At 38.2% G+C, this 27,123-nt stretch overlaps 2 protein-coding genes across 6 annotated transcripts in view; one reads left to right on the forward strand and one right to left on the reverse strand.

Moving 5' to 3' along the window:
* sqh (Myosin regulatory light chain sqh) overlaps nt 1-3,612 on the reverse strand; it is a 28,028-nt gene extending 24,416 nt beyond the window's left edge. The window contains exons 1-2 of the mRNA XM_067145747.2: nt 3,463-3,612; nt 2,783-2,980 (exon numbers count right to left, since the gene is read on the reverse strand). Coding sequence (XP_067001848.1) covers nt 2,783-2,972 — 190 coding nt within the window. The 5' untranslated portion in view covers nt 2,973-2,980; nt 3,463-3,612. The remainder of the gene's footprint in view (nt 1-2,782; nt 2,981-3,462) is intronic.
* LOC136871973 (uncharacterized) lies at nt 3,608-25,235 on the forward strand. 5 transcript variants are annotated; one of them, XM_067145744.2, is made up of 2 exons: nt 3,608-3,674; nt 23,734-25,235. In XM_067145744.2, the coding sequence occupies exon 2, from the start codon at nt 23,736-23,738 to the stop codon at nt 25,179-25,181; it is 1,446 nt and encodes a 481-aa protein (XP_067001845.2). In that variant the 5' UTR covers nt 3,608-3,674; nt 23,734-23,735; the 3' UTR covers nt 25,182-25,235. The 5 variants fall into 5 exon arrangements, with proteins under 5 accessions (XP_067001845.2, XP_067001841.2, XP_067001844.2 ...); XM_067145740.2 differs by lacking the exon at nt 3,608-3,674 and adding an exon at nt 3,856-4,027; XM_067145743.2 differs by lacking the exon at nt 3,608-3,674 and adding an exon at nt 4,059-4,079.
* The last annotated feature ends 1,888 nt before the right edge of the window (nt 25,236-27,123 follow it).

Raw genomic sequence — 27,123 nt, forward strand, 5'->3', positions numbered from 1 at the left:
CCCTGAAGGTGAAAAGTGTGCTTCTAAAATAAAATTATTAGTGAAACATGCTATTTTTTGGATGTTTAGTGTTCCCATTCACCCAGGAAAGTCTGACATTAACTACCACATCCTACAGAGATACTAGAGGACTTCATGAAGGTATGTGGAAAATTTTGTTTCCATATCTTGTTCAGTTTAGAACTTATTGTGAAAAGAATTTGTTGTTTGCTCTGCCACTAACAGCTGGAATAGCTGGGCCAGCCCTTTAAATAGCTGCTCAGATTTTGGGCGTGAATGTGTTAAATGGAAATGAATGAAATCTTACTAGGAGAGCATCTCAGACTAGAGATGTGTTCATCGAGAGCGTTGCTGTAACAACCTGACGTACTTAATACGCTCCGTACGAAAAATCCTGAACATTTCTTCCAACAAATGTTTCAATGGAATTATCACATCAACTTGACTATCTTTTAGATCCATTCGACTACCACATAATTTCCGAACTCCGCTAGCTTTGACATACGTTTTATCATAAGCAACGCCTCTACAGAAGTTCCATTTTCTTCTCAACTTTCAGATATCCCAAACATATACATTTTAACTTGTTTATTACATTCTTCCGTTTTAAATAACTGACAGTGATTTTACCACCTTGGATTCAACTTGGGAATTGAAGAAACATCCTCCTTTGATGATTGTGTTTATACTCAAGGCCATCACAGTCTTAATGACATTATAAAAATATGGAACCATTTTAGTTTTAAACTCTCAAAATTTCATGTTTAATCACGTTTTAATCTTCAAAACTGTTAATTCACTCTCTTTTAACATACTTTGGTGCATTATCGTTGTTTTACATGTTATTGTGTAATGTTTTACGAAATCATTTTTCAACATTTTAACCTACAATTTATAAGTATATGTATTATTTTTAAGATTGATATAGGCTGATGATGCCCGTAAGGAGGGTGAAACATGTACCTTTGACTTTTATGTATTATGTATTAAAAAAAAAAAAAATTTGACCATATGAAATAGTGGATCATATTGTATTGTATTGAACAGGTGGACTTATAATATTGTAATAATACTTGAGACATACGTACAAGAACCCACCATCCCGCCTGAAGAAGTACATTTACTTTTATAACCTAATGAAGACTGTTACATGCCATTTTCATTTCTGAAGTAGCTACTTGCATTCCTATTGGACACTGAAGTGGCACGCGATCTCATTCCCGTCAATAATGTTAATCATAATCCGTTACCAATCCCGACCAATGGTCTTGTTCAGCTCCTATCCTAACCGTCCGCTCGGCAAGAACCAGCCAAGACCAATCGTGTTTCCACACAAAAGTAGAGGCCTAGGGTGGCTTCTAATCTGGGGGCTTAAAAACAACAACTTCTACATTAACAACAGAAAAACTGAAATGATGGTCTTTAGAAATGGGGGTAAGATACCTCACAGAACAGAAATTACTATCTCCAACAGCAAACTCAAAATAGTCAACGATTTCAAATATTTAGGGGTCACGCTAGAACCTAGCGGCAAGTGCTTTACAAAACACGTAACAGAAAGAGCTGCGCAAGCTATCCTAGCAATAAATAATATCAAGCATATACAAGCACTTAGAATGGAAACAGCAATGAAATTATTCGAGGCAAAGATTATTCCTATCCTAACATATGGCATTGAAATTATATGGCCTGACCTCACCAGGAAAAACCTAGCTACCTTGGAAAGAGTTAAAGCATGCCTCCTGAAAAGAGCTTTGGGTGTATCCAAATCAACAAGATCTCGCCTAACATATGTACTAGCTAGAGAATCATTTCTGCTAGAGGATTTGAAAACAACCTTCGTGTTCTCATCTACCATAGCAGCAGAACAAGAATTACAAAGTTTAAGGGACCACCGCCTAGAAATCTGGCCAGAATTCTACAGCACGGGTGCGATGATCGATAGGACCTGGACGTCAGCATACTTCGAGATGAGACACGTACTAACAAGACTGACTGTGCATGGCTTCCATCATCACCTCTGCAAACACAAGGTGTACCACAATCCGATGAAGACTTGCATACGCCAACTGTGTGAAAAAACGTGTGATCATTACCACATCGAACTGTGTACAAAGCAAACAAAAACCATAAGTGAATACGCAAAACTAAGTATTAATAGAAATAATATTTAAATTATTTCTTTTGTTGTACCTAGCATATTTGTGCGCACTTCCAATAATAAATAAGCCCCCAGACCCCCTTTGCTTGTCCCTATATCACTGGTCTTTTCCAGGTTCTATCCTAACCGTCTGCATGGTAAGAACCAGTCCTGACCAATTGTGTTTCCACATGAAACTAAAGGCCTAAGGCCGCTTTGCGGCTTCTAACCTGGGGGGCTTACACCCCCGGACCCCTTTGCTTGACCCTCCAGCCATCAAAGCACCACTCGCTCATTAGTTCCTAAGTACAGAGGTTGTCAGTACTGAGCACCGTTTAACAACATGCTTCCCGAAAAGGCCGCGAGCGTGTAAACAAACGACAATCGGTCCACGAGTGTGAAAGTAAAAAGACAGACGTTTCACGGGTGTGAAAATCTTGACAGCCGGGCTGGAGTAATAATAAATCTATACCCTACATTAAATCAACATCAAAACCTTTTCAATGTAAGCATAAGAGCTTGCAAAAATAACTTTTGGGAAACAAATCCAAGAAAATAAATTAATGATTTACTGTTATTTTAATAGACTGTAATGTTCTTTATATCTTTAATTTGATCCAGTATTTATACTTTTACACATACCTAAAGAAGCCAACATGTCATGTAAGTCTTCCTTATCAACAAATCCATCTCTATTTTGATCAATCATATTGAATGCTTCTTTAAATTCTTGAATTTGGGCTTGATCAAACATAGCAAATACATTGGAAGTGGCGCGTTGCGCTCGCTTCTTTGTAGTAGCACGACGACCAGCGGTTTTACGAGAAGACATGATAATTCCTGGAACACACAATTCAATGTTAGACCTACCAAATTCAAGACAGGGTGAATTTCTACAGAATTCAAAGTGTACAGCAGCAGTTGATTATTCTGATGTAAGCACACAGTACCAAACAAAAATTTTGCACAAATGAATCATCAGTGAAATGGAAAGTGTATGGAACTAAAGTTCCTCAGATTAGAAGATATATATTTTATACCTGATCCATAATAAAGAGGGCACCACGTTTTTCGGATTTTTATTACGGGAAAATGTGGGCGAGGTAAAATGAAAATAATACGAAAGAAAAGTTTCAAACTATATCGACTGTATCCTGATCGGATAATCCTGTGAGAACTAGAGGGGTTCCGAGCAAGTTAATCTATTTGTTTTGGTAAGGTGCACAATGACATCCCAATACTGTCAAACTTAGCTCTCAATAAAGGAATATAAATATCAAAATTTGATTATACACAATGTAAGTATCGACTGTTATACTGACCTTTTCCACAGAACAGACCACGGGCAGAATAAAATAATAGTCGAACTTCAAAAGCTCACAAGAAAGTTATCAAGACGATGACTCACAAAATACCCCACCAGTCACCACACCCGGTACAACGGCGCGCTCTGTGCTCTGTCTGCGGCGAACGAGGTCGCAGATGATTGCTAGTAATACCAACCAATGGCATTTCAAATTCATGCATCACTAATGTAATGTTCATACCTATACTTTCTTAGTATAATATATAAATTCCGCCATTTTGAATGCACTAAAACAAAAATATAAAGTTTTAATATCCATAATCTTAATTAGGCTCTAAAACATTACCTTTGAAATTGAATGTAATTTTGCTTATGTTGGCGGCTATGTTTATGCTAAAATGGAGAGGGTAGAAACAACTGTCAAAATTTGACTTCGTGGTATAGAATTTTAATTAATGGCGAAACAAAATAGCGCTTTTTTGTGCTATCAAGTCTGCCGAATATACAATATGTTCGAAATTTAGTCCTGTATACTTTTTTATTTGAATGATACGCCGAGAAGCATTTCGTCTGTTTCCTAGGTAATTATATACTGTAGTCTTTATATGGTATGGATTCTCAAAGCCTTATAAGGTAGAAGTATCGTAATTGGGTCAAATGAGACTTATGCAATGTAATAGCCTCTCACGAGCAGTAACCTTAGGCTGGGTCATGTCAGCTGTTTATTATATGCGACATTTCAGTTTAATTTATGTTTTATCTTGTGAATTAAGTCATTCTTTATGTCCTTATTGGTGAAAAACACTGCATTTGATTGCTATATTCTGTATTGTTTACGGTAGTTTGTGAAATAACGTTTGTAAATTGACAGGTCGCAAAACTCTAGAAAGTAGGTGAACATGCAAGGACGAACACCATTAGTTGTGGAAACAGCCTAACATGAGTGAACCTATTTGAGGGACAAACTACAATGGTGGTGATGCTAGAAGTTTTTTCGGGGCTAAACAGATATCAGCCCCTTAACTTGTGCCTTAATGGACATATATAATAGCATTTAAGAGCGTTTTATAAGTATTAAAGAAGCGGAGATTGTTATCAGTGGAATACTGTGTAGGAGGGATACTGACTGGAGGGTGATTGGGGATTTAAATGAGACTATGGAGTGGGTATGCGGGGAAACTGAATTTTCTAGATCCTAATGAGTGGGCAGGAGATAGGGATCTGCGCTCAGATGGCCTTCACTTAAACCTCAGTGGTACGTATAAGTTAGGAAATTTGTTTGGAATGGTAATAGGGAGTTAAATTCAGGGAAGCGAGGTTGTCTAGGAAGCGGTGATAAGGGTACAGAGATCTGGAAGTCATGTAAGGATGACATAAATATGTTAGTGTTGAACTGTAGAAGTATTGTAAAGAAAGGAATAGAATTATGTAATTTAATAGATATATATACTGTATTTACCAGATATTTTAATAGGAGTTGAATCATGGCTGAGAAATGATATAATGGATGCAGAAATTTTCTCATGGAACCAGTGTGTGTATCGTAGAGATAGGATAGGAATGGTGGGAAGGGGAGCATTCATTCTGGTGAAAGAAGAATTTGTAATGTACGAAAAAGTTAAAAGATGAGAAACATGAAATTCTAGGTGTAAGGCTCATTTCTAAAGGTAATAGGCAACTTGGTGTCTTTGGAGTGTACAGACAAAGATTCAGAATTATTTGATAAGAAGATCAGCTATGTGGGAAATGACATAGAAAGGAATGTGATCGTAACGGGAGATCTGAATTTACCAAATGTCAGTTGGGAAGGAAATGTGAACGACAGGAAGCATGACCAACAAATGGCAACAAGCAAATATGAGAAGGACAGCTGATTCAGAAAATGATTGAACCAACTAGAGGGAAAAATATCCTGGATGTGGTGCTGATAAAACCAGATGAGTTCTATAGAGAAACCAAAGTAATACATATATTAGTGATCACGAAGCTGTTTTTGTCATAGTTAAAAATAAATGTGACAGAAAGGAAGGTTTTAAAAGGAGTACTATTAGGCAGTACCATATGGCTGATAAAGCAAGCATGAGGCAGTTTTTAAAAAGCAATCATGATTGGTGGAAAATGGTAAATAAGAATGTAAACAGACTCTGCGATGGGTTTGAAGCAATTGTTGAGGAATGTGAAAACAGATTTGTACCTTTAAAGGTGGCAAGGAATGGTAAAGACCCACTTTATTATAATAGAGAAATAGAGAGACTAAGAAGGAGGTGCAGATTGGAAAGAAATAGAGTTAGAAATGGCTGTGGAAGTAAGGAGAAATTGAAAGAACTTACTAGGAAATTGAATCTAGCAAAGAAATCACCTAAGGATAACATGATGGCAAGCATAATTGATGGTCATACAAATTTTAGTGAAAAATGGAAGGGTATGTATAGGTACTTTAAGGCAGAAACAGGTTCCAAGGAGGTCATTCCAGGAATCATTAATGAACAAGGAGAGTGTGTGAGGATATTCAAAAGGCAGAAGTATTCAGTCAGCAGTATGTAAAGATTGTTGGTTACAAGGAAAATGTTGAGATAGAGGAGGAGACTAAGGCCAATGAAGTATTAAAATTTACATATGTTAACAGTGATATTTACAATAAGATACAAAAAGTTGAAAACTAGAAAAGCGGCTGGAATTGATAAGATTTCTGGGGATAGGCCCTATACTAAGGACAATGGGTTGGGATATAGTACCATATCTGAAGTACTTATTTGATTATTGTTTGATTGAAGGAGCTATACCAAATGAATGGAGATTTGCTATAGTAGCCCCTGTGTATAAAAAAAAGAAAGGGTGATAGACGTAAAGCTGAAAATTACAGGCCAGTAAGTTTGATATGCATTGCATGTAAGCTTTGGGAAGGCATTCTTTCTGATTATATTAGACATGTTTGCTAAATTAATAACTGGTTCGATAGAAGGCAGTTTGGTTTTAGGAAAGGTTATTCCACTGAAGCTGAACTTGTAGGCATCCAGCAAGGCAGATATCTTGGATTCAGGAGGTCAAATAGACTGAATCACGATTGACTTGTCTAAAGCATTTGATAGGGTGGATCATGAGAGACTACTGGCAAAAATGAGTGCAATTGGACTAGACAAAAGAGTGACTAAATTGGTGGGTATAACTGTATTTCTAGAAAATAGATCTCAGAGAATTAGAGTAGGCAAAGCTTTATCTGATACTTTAATAATTAAGAGGGGAATTCTCAAGGCAGTATTATTGGACCTTTATGTTTTCTTATATATATATAAATGATATCAGTAAAGGAGGTAAGGCTTTTTGCAGATGATGTTATTCTGTATAGAGTAATAAATAAGTTACATGATTGTGAGCAACTGAAAAATGACTTGATATTGTTGTGAGATGGACAGTAGGCAATGGTATGATGATAAACGGGGTTACAAGTCAGGTTGCGAGTTTCACAAATAGGAAAAGTCCTCTCAGTTTTAATTACTGCGTTGATGGGTTGAAAGTTCCTTTTGGGGATCATTGTAAGTATCTGGGTGTTAATATAAGGAAATATCTTCATTGGGGTAATATCATAAATGGGATTGTAAATAAAGGATGCAGATCTCTGCACATGGTTATGAGGGTTTTTAGGGGTTGTAGTAGGGATTTAAAGGAGAGGGCATATAAGTCCCTGGTAAGACCCCAACTAGAGTATGGTCCAGTGTATGGGACCCACACCAGGATTATTTGATTCAAGAATTGGAAAAAATCCAAAGGAAAGCAGTTCAATTTGTTCTGGGTGATTTCTGACAAAAGAGTAGTGTTACAAATATGTTCCAAAGATTGGGTTGGGAAAAACTGGGAGAAAGATGACGAGCTGCTCGACTAAGTAGTATGTTATGAACATTAAAATAAGAATAGTAATAATTTACACCACCTTTCCAATACTTATCTTTCCTTATTTTTAGGATATAAACATTATAACTGGTGTTGTAAGTTGAGACATGTTTCGCTTAACTGTCGTAAGCATCATCAGCCAAAATAAATCTTGGTCTAAAGTTAGGTCAGGGCCCTGAACCTAGTGTCCTTAAAATATATGGTACCCTAAGATTAACATTTACATTATAGAAAATCAAACAGGCTTATAACTAGTGTGGAAACATATAAGAATGTTCATCATGGCTAAGAGAAAAACACACCGAGCTCGATAGCTGCAGTCGCTTAAGTGCGGCCAGTATCCTGTAATCGGGAGATGGTGGGTTCGAGCCCCTCTGTCGGCAGCCCTGTCGTGACCTACCTGTCCAGTGAGACGATCTCATAGGTTGGTCACCAGGCCGTTGGATGTTGAAGTATTACCTGTCCTGCCGAGCGGAATGTAGGGAGGTAATTTGTAGGTATGACTCGTCCCACAACTCCCAAAATAAAAGATGAAATTATTTCCCTGCCCTTTATTACTGAGGACAACTAAAACTACTATGTACAGTATATTTACAAGTCTGAATGTGATGATCTGTAGGGAGAGCGAGCTTGCTACATGCGCCTACTTTTCTATTGCGCGTATCTCTAAATGTTGCCCGGTGGCAAGTACGTCCTAATGACACGACTAACTGAACTGCTCCACTGAGCCTCGTCCTAAGTGTCTGAGTTACTGGTCCGGAGAGAGCCTCGCGCCATCTTGGCCAGCGGTTATGTCGGCTCTTCTAGAATCAAGGGTCGATCCCTTCCAACTACCTTAGGGGGTTGGTCTTACGGGCGTTAACAAAATGATCACCTTGTCAGTGGGGCCCTCAAGTAACTATTCTCAATAATTGTCACAGTAAGTGCTGCCATCTAGGCGCTACTGTCTTCTGTCTTACTTTGTCCTCATCTTTCCTTGTTTTCCTAAAGTGCATCTGTACTGGCCCTGACTGGCCTTGTACCCTGCTTTGTTCCTTTGTCGGAACGTCAGCGAGCCGCCTAGCTCGTATACCAACTTTGTTTGTTGATACACAGTAAATATCCTGTTGTGGTCGACAGGCTTTCGTAAGCGCATCTCGCAAGTCGCTCTCCACTGCATGTAACTTCTTGAAAGTTACTTTTGCCTTCTAAAATACTATATCTAACTATAATTACTATTCCATCACTCTGATACTACAAGGTGTCTCATACCGATGATTATTATTCCAATACTAATTTATTTCCCTGGACACCTTGAGTTCGAGTCTCGGCTGCGAATCCCGGCTGCCTTCCATCTGGCAGTCCGCCGGTTTGAGCCCTTGGGGAGGTCGGTACATGACAGCCCTGAAGATGGTTTTGCGTGGTTTCCCATTTTCATACCAGGCCATTGCCGGGGCTGTACCTTAATTGAGTCCCCCTGTGGGTGGGGGCAGTAGCATAACACCCACGGTATCCCCTGCCTATCGTAAGAGGCGACTAAAAGGGGTCCCAGGGGCTCTGAACTGTGGAGGGTGGGTTGGCGACCACGGGGCCCTTAGCCGAGTCCTGGCATTGCTTCCACTTACTTGTGCCAGGCTCCTCACTTTCACCTATCCTATCCGATCTTCCTTGGTCAACTCTTGTTCTTTTCCGACCCCGACGCTATTAGGTTTGCGAGGGCTAGAGAGTCTTTCATTTTCACGCTCTTCGTGGCCCTTGTCTTTCTTTGGCCGATACCTTCATTTTTCGAAGTGTCGGATCCCTTCCACTTTTCCCTCTGATTAGTGTTATATAGAGGATGGTTGCCTAGTTGTACTTCCTCTTAAAACAATAATCACCACCACCGTACCTTAATTGAGGCCACGGGCTTCCTTCCAATTCCTAGGCCTTTCGCATCCCATCGTCGCCATAAGACGTATCTCTGTCTGTGCGACGTAAAGCAAATAGCAAATAAAATAAAAAGAGAGAAAAACACACAATCGTATTGACAGGTTAAAAACATGAAGTAGACTGTACCAAATACAGCAGAGACTGTATTTGACTGTACATACCTGATACATACTTTTGAAGCCCTTTCCGGACTGCAAGGTCGTCTACCTTCTCCAGCGGGATGTTGGCTTTGAGTAGCATCGCTGTTATTTCATGATTGTTTCGTGAATAAATTCTAGTTTTTTCACTCTTAGCTTTCTTTTGTATATCTAATTGTTGCCTGCCGTTTCACTGTTAGAGTGCTAAATTTACGTTCTGAATGTTCCTTATTTTTAAAACAATGTTTCGAGACAGTATCTTTTTTCTCCCATTCGATACGAACATTACAAAATTTACACATTAAAATATTGCTTTCCGAAATGTATAAACCTTCACTCGCAAACTGTTTAGCTCTGCTGTGCACCGTACTTGTCGAGCTACCCATCTTCACTACTGTCTGTGATCACTTTCTTAATTTTACCTGACCACGAAGCCGAAATACACCAGTCAATTGTGATGCTTGTAGACGTCATTAGGGTTTCCAAGGATTGCACAATGCCGTGAGGAGACAGGCTGGGGTGGGATTACCAGCCACCACAAGAACAACATTCCAAACATTTCGTTTGGCAAGAAGCCTGGAGCCAACCCCTTTTCTTCGATGCCATGTCTTAAAGAGATTTTCCAGAACATTAATGATAACACATATCTCTCCTGTTGATGAATATTTTTTCGCTCTTCCTTTTCTTTTCATTCATAATCTTGGAACAAAATGTCAAAGTTCGTTATTCACTACAGATTTCGCTGTAATATCGCGCTTATTGCAAAATAATTGAATTTTGCTTTAAAATGGCCTTGTCGCTTTAATTCGTGAACATAATATCCATATTTTCTTAACCAGAAACATATGAATCGTAAAGATATCACAAAATCGCTTCAAAATATATTTTGTCGCGTTTATTGTTAATGCGAAAAAATCATGCCTCTAGCCATGATAAACATTCTCATATGTTTTCACACTAGTTATAAGCCTATTTGATTTTCTATAATGTAAATGTTGAATCTTAGGGTACCATATATTTTAAGGACACCAGGTTCGGGGCCCTGACCTAACCCCCATATATTTTAAGGACACTAGGTTCGGGGCCCTGACCTAACTTTAGGCTAAGATTTATTTCGGCTGATGATGCTTACGACAGTTAAGCGAAACATGTTCCAACTTACAACATCAGTTGTAATATTTATATCCTGAATATAAGGAAAGATAAGTATTGGAAAGGTGGTGTAAATTATTATTATTATTATTATTATTATTATTATTATTATTATTATTATTATTATTATTATTATTATTATTATTATTTTAATGTTCATAATCTGATATCCAATACGGTCGTCTACAGTGAGATTTATTACTTGTAAGTGGTATGTTCAAAGCTGTCAGCGGAGAAATGGCATGGAATGACATTAGTAGACGAATAAGTTTGAGTAGCGTCTTTAAAAGTAGGAAAAATTACAATATGAAGGTAATGTTGGAATTCAAGAGGACAAATTGGGGCAAATATTTATTTATAGGAAGGGGAGTTAGGGAGTGGAATAAGTTACCAAGGGAGATATTCAATAAATTTCCAATGTCATTGAAATCTTTTAAGAAAAGGCTAGGAAAAAAAGATAGGAAATCTGCCACCTGGGCGACTGCCTTAAATGCAGATCAGGATTGATTGATTGATTGATTCATTCATTCATTCATTGATTGATTGATTGATCCCTACCCAATTGTATACCATACATATCAGAAGAGAACAAGGATTAATTATAGGAGGATAGTGCACAATGTGCATAGGCCTATAGGAAAGATAAATTATCTTAATTGCATAGTTCAACTAGAGATACTGTTCTTTTGGAGCTCTGCGTGATACCGTTGGCAAATTTTTCCACACAGTTCACAAACATACTTTCCATCTGGTTCATGGAAGTACTTTCTATTGCACATTTTGTAGTGAAATCCATGGACCGCGAAGCGTGTCATGGTGTGTCGCAGGTCATAGCCAGAATTCTTCCATTATGACATCATGGTGTCTGTTCGGTAGAAATCTATCCAAATAATGGCTTTTTTATCCTGTAGCTCTTGAAGTAAGGTTTGGTATTGTGTCGTGGAAGGCAATGATAATCTTAATCTTAGATCTTCTATATAGAAGCGTTGTCTTGTCAGCTCATAAGTTAACCTCGAAGGAGCGTTCTTTGCCAGGCAGAGAGCTTTTCTTGAGATACGTGTCCTTCACTCGTTCTAGTACAGCTAGGTTGTCATTTGTTAGGTACTCCCAGATAATCTCTAATGCGTATGTCATGATGGGGGAGACCTTGATGTGGAATAGGGCTATTGCTGCCTCTATAGATAATTGTCGAAGAACCTTGATGTCATTCATTGCTGCAACTCCTGAGGCTCCTTTGTATCTGATGTGTTTGATGAAGTTTTTTCCGTTTGATTGTAAAGTCACGCCTAAGTACTTGTAGGAATTGACCCTGGCAAGATCTTTATTCTTGAATTTTATGTAGTCTGCAGCTGGTAGTTTCCCACCTCTTCTAAATGTCATTTGGACTGTTTTCCTTAAATTAATAGTTAGACCATTCGTATTCGACCAAGTAATAAATTTATCAAACGATTTCGGTAGCTTTTTATGTGGTGTTGAGGCTAACACCATGTCATCAGCATATATGTAAATGGACACCTTCTCACTGGTGACTGATTCAACTTTGTCCCTTGTGGCAATGTTGAACAATATTGGACTTAAAGGATCTCCCTGCAACACTCCCATTGTCTGCTGGATTGCCTCTGATCTAGACAGGTTGTCGTCATTATATATAAAAAAAATTTATAGGAGTGAATGAATTATCCTATAAAGGTAGTGATCCTGACCTATAAGTTGTGCCAGTTTACTTGTTAGTATATTCTGGTCTAGAGTCGAATGCTTGTCTATAAACAATACATGAAGTTTTCCTTATGGAAGACGGAGAGCTTCAATAATGTTTCCTATTAGATATTGGATAGCATGAGTTGTTGAGCGCCCTTTCCGGAAGCCAAATTTTTCAGCAGGTATCATTGAGTCCGTTAGAGCTGTTAGTCGGTTAAGTATTAGAGTGGACAGGAGCTTGAGCCCCGTATTCTCCAAAGCTACACCTCAATAAGAATTTGGATCATCTGTCTTGCCTTTGCCCTTGTATAGGAGTTTTATGATGGAGTATCTCCAGTTCTCTGGTATCTTAGCCTGAGCCACGCACTGGTTGAGTAAGACAGTCCGGTTGAACTGTCTGGCGGAAAGCTCCCTCTTAACACACATCACTGAAGTTGCAAGGCCATGAGAGGACAAGTTGATATCCCCAGTTGTTGCTATGTTAATTTGTACAATATTGTGACATTTGCAGTTTCTGTAGTTCAAGGAATGTTTATTTTATAAAACGAATTTTAATACATTGCTCTTACCTTTGCACTGTTAGAAATTCTTTATTGCCAAGTGAAGCTCAGTGGGTATAATTTTCTCTTCTTTCTCAGTTCAAAATTTCTGAGGAATTGATAAAAGTGATTGATAACTTCCTTTCATTTTACCTTCAACATTTTAGATTTACATTATTAGGAGAACATATAAAATTTTGTTTACACTGGTGTTGCTAACTGAAGTTAACCAACATTTTGAAAAAAAAAAAAATGTGAATTGGTTATAAATATGGTATGTTACAAACAGAAAGTTTGTTATCCACAAGAAGTTTGTGAAGATTATAAATATGATATGTTACAAACAGAAAGTTTGTTATCCACAAGAAGTTTGTGAAGATTTTCTCCTGTGGGGGGGGGGTGATAGAATAACTAACGTTACTAAAAATTATTTTCTGTTGATTAGTGAAGACTCTTCACTCCCAGTGTGTCCTGTAGGTGAGAAAAAATAACATCAGCGTTCAGGCAGAAGTGACTAAATCCATATTTTACAAATTTGTGTTAAATGCACTACTGGGGTAAAGAAAACACGCTCTATATGATGGCATGGTCGTTATTTTAATAGAATGAACCATTTTGGGGGTACGGGTACCCTCCCCTCTAATGTGAAGTCCATTTTTGAAGATTGACGTCCAGGTAAAAGTGACTAAGTGGACTTAATCACTTAATATGTAACATAGCAGAAGGCATTGCAAAAAGAACTAGCCCAAAAGGTGCAATAGACTCGCAGTAATGTAGAAACATATATCACTGATTTTTTAAAATCCATTTATCTCAAAACTTAGTAACTTTTGCCCCAAAACCAATGATATATTCAGGCTATAAAGCAACTCAAATCTAATAAGTTAAGTGGGCCAGATGGGACTCTTCCTTACATAGTCAAAGGCTGTTCAGATATATTAATGCAACCATTGTGTTACATATTTAATCTTATAATAGATACTGGTGTGTTCCCAGAAATATCGAAAACGTCAAGGGTATATCTGATAAATAAACCTGGAAATCATACGGATGTACAAAATTAAAGACCCATTTCCATAATATCTGCTTTTGTAAAAGTTCTCATAACAATTATTTATTTCCGGATTTTTAATCATGTAAAAGCTAGATTTCACCCTATCAGCATGGATTCTATCCTGGTAGGTCAACTAACACAAACCTATCAAATCTACTTCAAGATGTGTCTAATGCTTTAAACAGTCATAAATCTGTTGATGTGACTTATACGGATGTGGAAAAAGCGTTTGACAAGATTGATCACAGTGTGCTTCTTAGAAAGCTATCGGGATTTGGATTTGACAGTCCTATGCTGAAACTTATCTCCTCCTATTTACATAACAGATATTAGTTTCTCACCTATCATCAGGCCAAATCTTTTGTGTTCAGTGTTAATGCAGGTGTACCTCAAGGTTCAAATTTAGGACCACTATTGTTTGTTATTTATAAATGATTCGCCAGATGTTGTTGTAAATTCCAAATGCCTCATGTTTGTTGACGATCTTAAGTTGTATAAGGAGGTATCACATGTTAGTGACCGCATTTCTCTAAGGAGGGACATTGAGAATTTCTACATGTGGAGCGTCAAGAATAAAATCACATTTAATGCCAGCAAATTCTCGTGATGACTTGTTCTACAGTGAATGATCCTTGTTGTTGTTTGAGTCATCAGTCCATAGACTGGTTTGATGCAGCTCTCAATGTCACCCTGCCCTGTGCTAACCTTTTCATTTCTACGTAACTACTGCATCCTACATCTGCTCTAATCTGCTTGTCATATTCATACCTTGGTCTACCCCTACTGCTCTTACCACCTACACTTCCTCCAAAAACCAACTGCACAAGTCCTTATGTCTTAAGATGTGTCCTATCATGCTATCTCTTCTTCTGGTCACATTTAGCCAAATAGATCTTCTCTCACCAATTTGATTCAGTATCTCTTCGTTCGTGATTCGATCTATACATCCCACCTTCAGCATTCTTCTATAACACCACATTTCAAAAGCTTCTATTCTCTTTCTTTCAGAGCTAGTTGTCGTCCATGTTTCACTTACATACAATGCTACCCCCCCAGACGAAAGTCTTCAAAAACCTCTTTCTAATTCCTATATATCAGTGTTTGAAGTGAGCAAATTTCTTTTATTAAGAAAGGCCTTATTTTCATGTGCTAGTCTGCATTTTATGTCCTCCTTACTTCTGCCATCATTGGTTAATTTACTGCCCAAGTAACAATATTCATCTACTTCCTGTAAGACTTCATTTCCTAATTTAATAGTTCCTGTATCACCTGACTTTGTTCTACTGCACTCCATTACTTTTGTTTTGGACTTATTTATTTTTATCTTGTATTCCTTCCCCAAGACTCTGTCCATACCATTCAGCAGTTTCTCCAGATCTTCTGCAGTCTCAGATAAAATAACAATATCAGCAAATCTCAGGGTTTTGATTTCCTTTACTGCCTGTTCTCTATAAACATTGAAGGGTAGGGGGGACAAACTGCAACCTTGCCTCACTCCTTTTTGGATTGCTGCTTCTTTTTCAAATCCGTTGATTCTTATCACTGCAGTCTGATTTTTATACAGGTTTTAGGTAATTCGTTCTCGGTATCTGATCCCAATCACCTTCAGAATCTCAAATAGCTTGGTCCAATCAACATTATCAAATGTCTTTTCAAGATCTATGAACGCCATGTAAGTGGGCATGCCCTTCTTAATCGATCCTCTAAGATCAGACATGAAGTCAGGATTGCTTCACGTGTTCCTACATTTCTTCTGAAGCCAAATTGATCTTCTCCCAACTCAGTTTCAACTTGTCTTTCCATTCTTCTGTAAATAATACGTGTTAAAATTTTGCAGGCGTGAGATACTAAACTAATGGTGTGGTAGTTTTCACACTTGTCAGCACCGGCTTTCTTGGGAATAGGTATAACAACATTTTGCCAAAAATCGGATGGCACTTCTCCTGTCTCATACTGCTTGCACATTAAATGGAATAACCTCTTCATACTGGTTTCTCCTAAGGCAATCAGTAATTCAGAGGGAATGTCATCAATTCCAACTGCCTCGTTCCTATTTAAGTCTCTCAAAGCTGTCAAATTCTGACCTCAAAATTGGGTCCTCCATTTCATCAGCATCAACAGCCTCTTCTTGTTCTAGAATCATATCATCTACGTTTTTACTTTGATACAGCTGTTGGATATGTTCCTGCCATCTTCCTGCCTTGTCTTCTCTCCCGTGAAGTGGTTTTCCATCTGAGCTCTTAATATTCATACACCTAGTTGTCCTTTCTCCAAAGGTTTCCATGATTTTCCTGTATGTGCCATCTACCTTTCCTAGGACCATGCAACCTTCAACATCCTTGCACTTCTCCTTCAGCCATGCTTCCTTAGTCGTCCTGCACTTTCTGTCCACTTCATTATTTAATCGCATGTAATTTTTTTGCCCTCTTCACGTTTTTCATTCTTGTACTTTCATCGTTCATCAGTCAGGTGTAGTATCTCCTGAGTTATCCATGGATTCTTAGGTGATCATTCCTTTCTTCCTATTTCTTCAGCAGCCCTGGAGATCTCATTTTTCACGAGTGTCCATTCTTCCTCTATTGTGTTTTCTTCACCCTTTTCATTTAGTCCATGTGCAATATGTTCCATGAAACAGTCCCTCACACACTTTTCTTTGAACTTGTCTAGATCCTACCCCATTCCATTCCTTCCTTTCTTCAATTTCTTCAACTTTGATGGCATTTCATGACCAGCAAATTGTGGTCAGAGTCCACGTCTGCTCCTGGGGAAGTTTTACAATCCAACACCTGGTTTCTGAATCTCTGCATAATCATAAGGAAGTCTATTTGATACCTCCCACTGTCTCCAGGTCTCGTCCATGTATACATCCGTCTTTTGTGGTGTTTGAACCAAGTATTAGCAAGGACTAAATTATGATTGGTGCAGATTTCAACCAGCCAACTTCCTCTTTCATTCCTTCGTCCCAATCCAAATTCTTCTACTGTATTACCTTCTTTTCCTTGGCCTACCACTGCATTCCAGTCTCTTATCAAAATTAGATTCTTGTCACCTTTTACATGCTGTATTAAATCTTCTCTCTTCATATATTATTTTGATTTCGTCATCATCTGCTGCACTAGAAGGCATATACTCCTGCACTATTATGGTGGGTATTGGTTTGGTGTTTATCTTGACAACAATAATCCTTTCACTATGCTGATCACAGTAGCTTACCCACTGCCCTGTTTTCTTATTCATTATTAAACCAACTCCTGCATTTCCCCTGTTTGATTTTTTTTTTGATAATTCTGTAGTCACCTGACCAAAAATCCTGCTCTTCCTGCCAACATATTTCACGTATACCAGCTACGTCTAACTTTACGTAGTCTATCCATCTCCCTTTTCAGATACTCTAACCTACCACAACGATTCAAACTTCTAACATTCCACGCTCCAACTTGCAGAATGTCCGTATCCATCTTCCTGAATCATTACCCCCTCTCACGTAGTCCACACCCGGAGTACCGAATGGAGGACTAGTTTACCTTCGGAATATTTTACCCGGAAGGAAGCCATCATCAGTACATCATTCACACAGAGAGAGCTGCATGTCCTCGGGAGCTAGTTACCAGTATGGCTGTAGTTTCCCGTTGCTTTCAGCCGTGTAGCATTATCAACACTGCTAAGCCATATTGAGTATTATTACAAGGTCAGATCAGTTATCTAGACTGCACCCTTGTAACTTCCAAAGGCCGCTACCCCTCTTTCAATGAGTCATTAGTTAGTCTGGTCTCTCAACAGATACCCGTCCGATATGGTTGCACCTACAGCTCGGCTATCTGTTTCATTGAGACACACAAACCTCTCCACCGCGGCAAGGTCACAGGGTTCCTTTTCGGTATGAATACTTGATCGGACAGAATTTAAAACAAGTCGAGTCCGTAAATGACTTGCGAGTTACAATGAGTAGTAACTTATTATTCAGTGCACATCAGTGGCGAAGCTTGGGGGGAATCTAAGAGTCTCAGATTCCCCAGACGAAATACGAATAATAAATTATTGATATAAGGCACGAAAATTATGTCTAATAAACTTAATAGACTTCACGGCTCTCCGATCTGCCGCGTACTCGCAGAGCACTGAGCCTAGCCGTTGAGTCTGGCTTCAGCCAGACTCTTACCTTTCTGCTAGCGGGCGGGGCTTGTACTGGTTGCTATGACAACGTATGACGTCATGCAGCGGTAAGTGCTCGCTTTGAAACCTAGCTGGGAGTCTAGTCTCCAAGTCGCGAGTTACGAGTTAATGTTTGCGTTCTGATCTGTTGATCTGTGAAGTTTACAACTTATTATTAGTGGTCTGTGTTTTGTGAAGAGTTGCCAGTATTTTTTAAATCCGTGTATAATGAATGAAAGTAATGATCTTATTACATAGGTACTTGCTTCGAACTCCATTTTCTTCTTTGTCTTTCGAAGAAAAATGTGCCCTGAAAGACAAGCGGCCACAGCCATTATTGAAAATTGTGCAAAAGGATGGAAACCAAATAAGAACTTTCCAGTCCCAATGGTATAAGGATTATACATGGCTTACAGCAAGTGTGACAGATTGTAAGTTTTATTGTTACATTTGCATATTATTTGGAGGTGATAGTGAATGGAATGAGAGTGGCATCAGTACCCTAAAAAATTTTCATAGAAGAGCACGTAAACACCAGATTTCAAAAAGACATATTCAGAACAGTGAGCGTTTTCTTCTTCTCGGCAGGAGTAGAATAGATCATGCGATATCAGAAGCGGCTCGTCTTGCAGCTCTAAAGCATAATGACGGGTTCTTGGCAGGTTAGTTCAAGTGGTGTGTTTTCTCGGAAAACAAGAACTTCCATTCCGTGGGCATGACGAGAGTAGTGACTCCGTAAATAAAGGTAACTACCTCGAGACCTTGGAATTGCTAGCACAAGAAGAACAATTCATGAGAGAGCATCTGGGAGCAACTTCAGGATTTAAAGGAACTTCGAGTGACATTCAGAATGAACTTATTGACTGTGTAACTCAAGTGATGAATGAAGAGATTCAGAAAGGAATTTCTATTTGTGAATTTGTATCAGTTCAGGCGGATGAAACATTAGATATATCTTGTCAGAATCAGATGAACATTATATTTCGGTATTGTGTTGGTTATAACGTTCACGAGAGGTTTGTGGGGTTCTATGACGTCTCAAAAGATAAAAGTGCCACTGGACTGTCAGCCGTAATATTGGATGTCTTACGAAAATGGGGCGTAGAAAAGAAGTTAATATGTCAGACTTACGACGGGGCTTCCGTAATGGCGGGTTCTACAGGGGGTGTTCAAACTATCGTAAAGCAAGTTTGCCCACATGCAATGTTTATACATTGCTATGCACATAAGCTTAATTTGGTACTCTTGTATGGAGCAAAAGCTATAAAGAAAGTGCGTCTCTTTACTTATGATTTGACTGCCTTCCATACATATTTCAGCAAGTCATCAAAGAGAACTCAAGTCCTAAGAGATAAAGGCTTTAAACTTCCCCCGGCATGTACGACACGTTGGAACTTCCACTCCAGAGCAACACTAACAATAGCATCCCATTTCAAGGACTTGAAAGAAGCTCTTACACACATTGTTGATAAAGATGAAGAATGTGATGGCGAATCTGTTAATGGTGCTATGGGACTGGTTAAGAGATTAGATGACCCTAATTTCCTCTTCCTGTTGTGCGTCTTCAACAAGATATTTTGCTACACGGATCATTTATTCAAGGTGCTGCAAGCAAAATGCACATCTAATGTAAATATCTGCAACCATGAGATAAAGCAAACCATAAATAACTTAAAAAATCTGAGAAATGAAGAAACAGTGAATGAATACATAGACACCAGCAAAGCTCTCAATACCGCAATGGCAACAGAATCATTTGTAGTGCCAACCCTCACAGCATTAGCATATGAAGTAATTGATACCACCGTGGTACAGATGGAAATACGGTTCTGTGACTTTGAAAACTTCCATTTTGCAGAATTATTGGATGAGAATCAATTTAAGTCTTACAACACAGGTTTTCCCTCAATGAAAATGAAACAACTCCTGAAGATGTACCCTTTTTTCGAAAGTGAACAACTGACAAATGAACTTGTGAATGTGTACTCTGATGAAGCTAAACATCTACCTCCACAAATACTGCTAAAATATATGTTGGATAATGGTCTGGACAAGGTTTACGAACAAACAACACGTTTGGTTCGTTTAGTTCTCACATTTCCAGTGACAACATGTTCGAGTGAAAGAAGTATGAGTGCGCTAAAACGCATAAAAACCTTCCTGAGGAATTCAATGACAAACAGTAGACTATGTAATTTAAGTACACTTGCGACAGAGAAATCTCTATTGCACGAACTGTCAAATAATCAGAGCTTCAGGGACCGTGTCATTGATGCATTTGCAGAGAGAAAGGAGCGCCGCATACACTTGCTGTATAAAAGAATTTAAGGTAAGCTTGAACAATATTCTTAGACTCCCCAAGTAATATAGCTAGCTTCGCCACTGGTGCACATATTGAAATAGTAAATGCAGCACTTAAGCAACTAGGTTTTTATCATACGAAACAGGAACGACATAACAACATTAAGACTTTGTGTTCTCTATATTTCAGTCGTGAGGTCAAAATTAGAATATACATCCGTTATATGGATGACAAGTTACAAATCAAATATAAATAGAATTGAGAAGGTTCAAAAGAGATTCTTACAGTTTATTTATTACAAGAAGCATAATCAGTCAGCATATAGGTTGAGAATATCATATCGTCACTTATTAGAAGAATTTAGCTACGATTCATTAAACACTCGCCGAGAATTATATCAACATCTGTTTCTACACAAAATTATAAATGGCGTTATAGGTAGTGGTAATCTATTAGCTCTAATACATTTTAACGTAAGCAAATCAAACTTGCATAGCCAGACGTACTTTTACAATCCCTTATCCAACATATCAATTCACAAAAATTTGCCATTAGTAAGGATGTGTATACATTTAATGACTTATTCAAAAACTACGACATAGATCTCTCAATGTCCCTAACAGATTTCAAAAAATGTCTGTTGATTTTCTTTAGTGAGTATACGTAAACTATCTTCACAAATAGCATCTCATAAAAAGAAAATAGAATTCATTACCGTACGCCATCTCTTTGTCATGAATCCAAATGGAATTCAGTTGTCTATAAACTTTGGTATATTATTTTTACACTGTTAATCGTCATCTGACCTGTTCGCATATGTATGTCATCATCATCATTTCCCAACTTCAGTTTCCCAGGTGTGGTGTACAAGTGCTCACCATCTCCTTCTGTCTTCATACATCTTCTGTTCCAGTACATCCATTTGTGTCTTCTCTCCTCCACATCTGATCTTACAGTCTCTATCCAGTGTTTTCTTGGTCTTCCGTGTGGTCTTCTTCCTATGAGATTAAGGTCAAAATATTTTCTGGCAGGTCTTTCCCTGTTCAATCTCATTATGTGGCCATACCACTGAAGTCTGCGTTTCTTGATGACACTGGTAATAGGAACCTCGATACCAGCTACTTTCCTATTCACTTCATTTCTGATCTTGTCCTTTTCGGTAGTTTGGTTCATGGTTCTAATGAATCTCATTTCAGTTGCTTGGGTTCTACTGAGGTCTTTGTTTAGTAGGGTACATGTCTCAAAAACGTACATGAGGATTTGTGTGAAGTAAGTGTGGTACATGATTGTTTTTGCTTTTTGCAGTCCCAGAGAAGATTTCTGACTTGACTGTAGTTTGATGCTTTCTGTGTCCTGCTGAGTATTTCATGCCTAACAGTGTTGTCTTTCGAGATTGTGCTTCCGAGGTACTTGAAGTGGGGAGCTGTTTCTATTTTTACTCCTTCCAGAAATATATTTGAGCTTGTTCCTTCCCTGTTGATGGTCACTTCCACTGTCTTGGTTTTGCTCATCTTCAGTCCATAATTTTTTAATGTATTGTTCCATTCATTAAGTTTCTTCTGAACTGCAGCTTCTGTCTCTCCCCATAAAAGCACATCATCAGCAAATACCAGGGCGTTTGGTTCACTGTCCATTTTCTTGATAGATTTTATGACCTTGTCCATTACTATTACGAACAGGAGTGGTGACAGGGCACTTCCTTGTTGGGCACCTCTCTTTGTTTCAAACCATTTTGATCGTCCGTTACCTATCTGGACGCAGCTGTAGCACTTCTGGTATAGCATCTTGACTTCGTCAGTTAAGTACTTTGGCACCTTTAGGTTTTCCAGACATTCCCATATTTTGTTTTGAGGAACACTATCATATGCTTTTTCAATGTCCACAAATGCAATCGCAAGATCTCTTCCATTTTCCCAGTACTTTTCTGTCAGCATTTTTACTGCAAAGATAAGATCCACAGAACTTCAACCTTTCCTGAACCAGTGTTGTTCTTCCTCAAGAAAAGGTTCCATATATGTATGCTTGCACATAAATATTTAGTTCTTCCTACTTATGTAATCAAGAGGCAGTAATTGCAACACTATCTAATCCTGATCTGTATATAACAACTTTTAAACCTATTGTTGTTTTTGTCATTTTTTTTCTAAATTTGTTTATTCCTATTGAAAAGGGCAGGCAAAACAATATGACTACGACAAACATATCAAGACGAGTTATCTGACCTATTTATAACAAATGCTGCAGAGCATTATGGGTCCACTAGTTATTACTTAATACTTTTCAAATAATAAGTCTAAGTATCCTGACTGTTTTCCACTGTCCCATCGCAGATATATTTGAGCACCTTCAAATACCACCAGACTGAGCCAGGATCGAACCTGCCAAATTGGGATCAAAAGGTCAGCACCTCACCCATCTGAGCCACTCAGCCTGGCAACATATGAGAAGTCTGATGCTAGTTTATGTTCTATCGACAAAATAGATAAAAGTTCACTTTCTCTTCCTGTAAAATGTATCTTAAATGGTTCTTTAGGAGAGATAATTCATATATAACATTTATTAACAAGGCGAATAAACACTTCCCCCAGAAGGAGGCTGCAAGAAATGACAAAGTATTCATAGGCCACTGAAGTAATTTTCTCAAGAACTTATACAGTAGTGCTTTAAAAGAATCACATCACAGTCTATACTTTTGGGTATAAATGGTACTATTGATATAAATAATTACAGTACAGAGTAAGTGATCTTACCAGAAGCTACATTAATTGGCAAGGTGGCTATTCCATCAGTCATCTGAATTTAAATTGTCAAAGATGAACTAGGGATTAAGGAAGGTGTTATGAAATATTAGGCTAGATACACAAATGCTATTAGTCGGCAGCATTTTTTATTGAACTTCCAATAACTTAATCAATCCATAAAAAATCCAGGCTGCTTGAAATCCCTGGCCTTCCTGACACGTCTTCCTTGTCCCATTCGTCCCTGTCTCCCTTACTGGCAGCCCTGCTGCCAGCCATACCTTGCAGTCTTCACCAGATAACATTATAGCCTAAATTAATTTCTCCCGAAGGAAACTGTAATTATATTTCATCGATTGAGAATATTAAAGTATTCAAGGCAGGCATTTGAACAAGTGGAGGTAATTACTTCCCCTAGTGCTCCATCACTGCATTCTCCTACAAAGGAGGCTTGTAGTGGTGTCTCAACAGAACACTAACCTCCATCATCTTAGAAAGGTGTGGCAATCCAACTGATGAGCCCACTGCCACACAGGGGCGAAGCGCTGGTAATTTCACAATTGATATAGCCTGAAGAGCTTGAATACTTTAGCATTGTAAATATCTACTTGTTTTATGGAATACAGAATGTTTATTTTTATTTTTTGAGTTGCAGCCTTACATTTGAAGTCAATGCAGAATTATTTAATTGATACTTCTTTCTGTTTTATTGATTTCAGTCATGGCATACATTGGAAAAGCTTGTCGATTTTCACAACGGTTGATTGATGGAACTGACAGCCCTTTCTGCTCTGACAAGGTTGTCGATCATAGCCAACGAGTGGTGAAAGTTCCAGTGAAACTGAACAAGTTGAGGGAAGATATACGTAGCTATGATGGCCCATCGCCACCTCGGCCAGCAGATGTACACCTTGATGCAGCAATCAAACTTGCTCATGATTCATTTTCTCTACCAGCTCCTATTAATCCAATACATTTGAACGATTTCCCTCGTGCGGATTGGGATAAATGGCACACATCTCCTGGTCTTCCATGGAAGAATCTTGGTTTCAAAGATAAGTATAGTGTGGCTAAAGATATCAAGGACTATAGGTGGGTTCGGTGCTATTGGCATAAAATTAAAGATGGAAATCGAAAACCTCCTTTTGACTGTGATGCGTACCTTGGTTCAATCCCTGTGGAGAATGAGAAAGTACGAGTCATATGGGGCTATCCTGCAACAACTGCATTTCAAGAGGCATGCTTTGCTATTCCATTGAACAGAGAATGCAAGAAACTCATTGCTCCTGTTAGGTATGATAATGAAAATATTAGAAACGAGTTAAGAAACATCTATACCCACTTTGAGCAAGAGGAGAATTTTCTGAGCTTTGAATATGAAAATTTTGAGAAGATTGTTCCAGCCTGGTTAATTAGAATTGCTTTTAATATTCTTTTAAAGAATCTTGATCTGACTAAATATGCTGAACGAGGAATACCTGACCCTGACAAATTACTTAATGCCTGGAAATATGCAGTGTATTATTTTATTAACACCCCAATCAGGTTATTCAATGGTGAACGTTATCGTAAGCGTAGAGGTATTCCTAATGGCAGTTCATTTGCAGAGCTTGTCGGGTCAGTAGTAAACTATATTGTAACTACGTATGCTTTACTGAAATCTGGGAATGAAGTTAAAGATATGGTGGTGTGTGGTAGTTCTACTTTGGCTTGCACATCATCACCTGTGAATGTGGAAGAATTTGTAGCAAGTGTTGCCAAGTGTGGATTATTAGTTGATGGTTCTAAGATAAAGGCTGGAAATGATATTAAAGCAATGAATTTTCTTGGTTACAGTATTACAGATGAAGTTGTGAATGAAGGTAAATCCTGTGAAAATCCATCCAGCTGCAGTTCTCAACCTATAAAGGACCAGAATGTCTCTTCTGTAGATTCGTCCTGTGTGAGTTATCCTGACAGTAGCATTGATGGTACTCCTCCATGCTATCATAGAACATTCAGGACTAACTCATTACCACCCTTCATCTACAATGACTATGAGTACAACTGGAATGCAGTTTATGATATGCATCACACAGCCTCGTACTATCTCCCTTATGTTACAGAAATGAATATTTTGCCACCTTATGATGTACCTCTATTCATGCCCTTAAATGTACAATATTAAAATTTTAATGTTTCAATAAATATTATTATTTAGTCTGAATTTTCAGTCTTTATATCTTACTGGTATTATTCATTCTTTTAGAGTTAGATGTTGTTATAGGATATTTATGCAGTAAAAAACTACAATTACAGTAGTTCTTTTCATATTTATTGGTTAATTCACACAGTGTATTAATTATTGTAATACAGCCAAAACTGGTTAGTACGGTTTTTGTGGGGACCGAAAAAAAATGTCATAAAGACGAAACATGCTAAAAAATGAAAAAAATAATTGCTGTTAAATTCAAGGTTAGGTTTGAACATAAAATTATTACAATGAAAACAAAGAAACAAGTGTTTACAATTATAATTAATGAAATAAATAGAGAAATAAATAGAGAAATAATATATTTTAAGAACACCAACATAGTAAAACATCAAGGGAAAATTTTCTTAGAAAACACCAAATTTCTCTGAATCTACAGTCATTTATTTAATGTTACCGTTTTGCCATAAAGATAATGCCATCTAGTGTAATGAAGGCTATTTGTCTTGTGACATAATTACAGCTACAAGTTCCATGAAGGGTATAATAATAAAATTACATTTCTTGGTAATGGAATTCCATACAGTAAAACCTCGATCCATCGTTTTTTAAGGAGGGGGGAAAATGACAATGGATGCAGGAAAGCAATAAATGCAGGCGACATTAAAAAATACGGTGAAAGCTAAATAATAAAATACGGGTACTCTATTTGGGCATTTTTTGTCATGTAGCCTAAATATTATAATATAACAACAATAATGGTGTGTGGCCTCTGAAGCTGGGTGCAGGTCTTTCGAGTTGTCGCGTGATGGATCGATGTACATGCTTATGAAAATGCGGCCCTATCTAAGATGAATCCTAATGCATAAGTCGGCGCGCGCCCACACACACAGCCCCCAAACCGTCGGAATTAACCAAGGAAAGTTAAAATTCCAACCCGATTGAGACCACGTCAAGGTCAACACGTGCTAATCATTTAGCCATGGAGCCAAGCATGCTCATATTATATATACGTGACAGTATCAAAATATTGCAACCATGATATACGCAATGAAAATAAAAAGCGTGACTTTCACGCCATTTCTTTTCACTTTTCTTTACATCTCGTAATATCTGAAAACCGTTAAGGTCAGTTCCCTTATTGTAAATTAATTATATATGTGAATATTACAACAATAATCTGTAATTTGGCAAAGATTCTGTAGACCCTTAGCGAATGATAGGTTAGAGATCCCACACAACGTAGCTCAGACGATGTCATAGAGATTAGAAATTTCAACATGGGTCGTCTTGGATGATGTCAAAGTGGGCTATGCAAGGCTGCCAACCTAGTTTCAATACCAGCCTAGTGAAAATATCGGTTTGGCTTGTAAAAAGTCATTTGGGCAGGGGACAACAAAGTGGTCAACATGTCTCTAGCATCCCACACCCTCCACAAGGTATGACGCAATTAATAAATCTGTAACTAAAACGTACCCAGTGCACGCCGTGACCATCTTAAACTGCGTGATTTTCTCATTTGCAACAAAGATGGCAGCCCTAGCCAGCCAATAGCAACACAAAATGGTGGCAAATTTGAGTTTTACAGTGCCTCCATTTTAATTCTTGTAAATAAAAATACTGCTAAGGGTCTGTTAGTGCATCGAGGAGAAGTGTTGGCGCCAGGAGGCTCGTAGTGAGGTTGCGCGTGAATAACTTACAAGATCCTTACTCAAGACTAGCAACTCTGAATCGTTCATACATTCTCGCGTAACAAGTTGCAGCTATTATATGCTGGAGTATTGAGCTGTCTCTTTAAATTTAAAACAAAAAAAATTGCCGGGCGGAGTGGCTCTGACAGTTGAGGTGTTTGACCTTCTAAACCCAACTTGGCAGGTTGATCCTGGCTCAATCTGGTGGTATTTGAAGGTGCTCAGAT

The sequence above is a fragment of the Anabrus simplex genome, chromosome 4 (genome assembly GCF_040414725.1).
Source record: "Anabrus simplex isolate iqAnaSimp1 chromosome 4, ASM4041472v1, whole genome shotgun sequence".
NCBI classification, from domain to species: domain Eukaryota; kingdom Metazoa; phylum Arthropoda; class Insecta; order Orthoptera; family Tettigoniidae; genus Anabrus; species Anabrus simplex.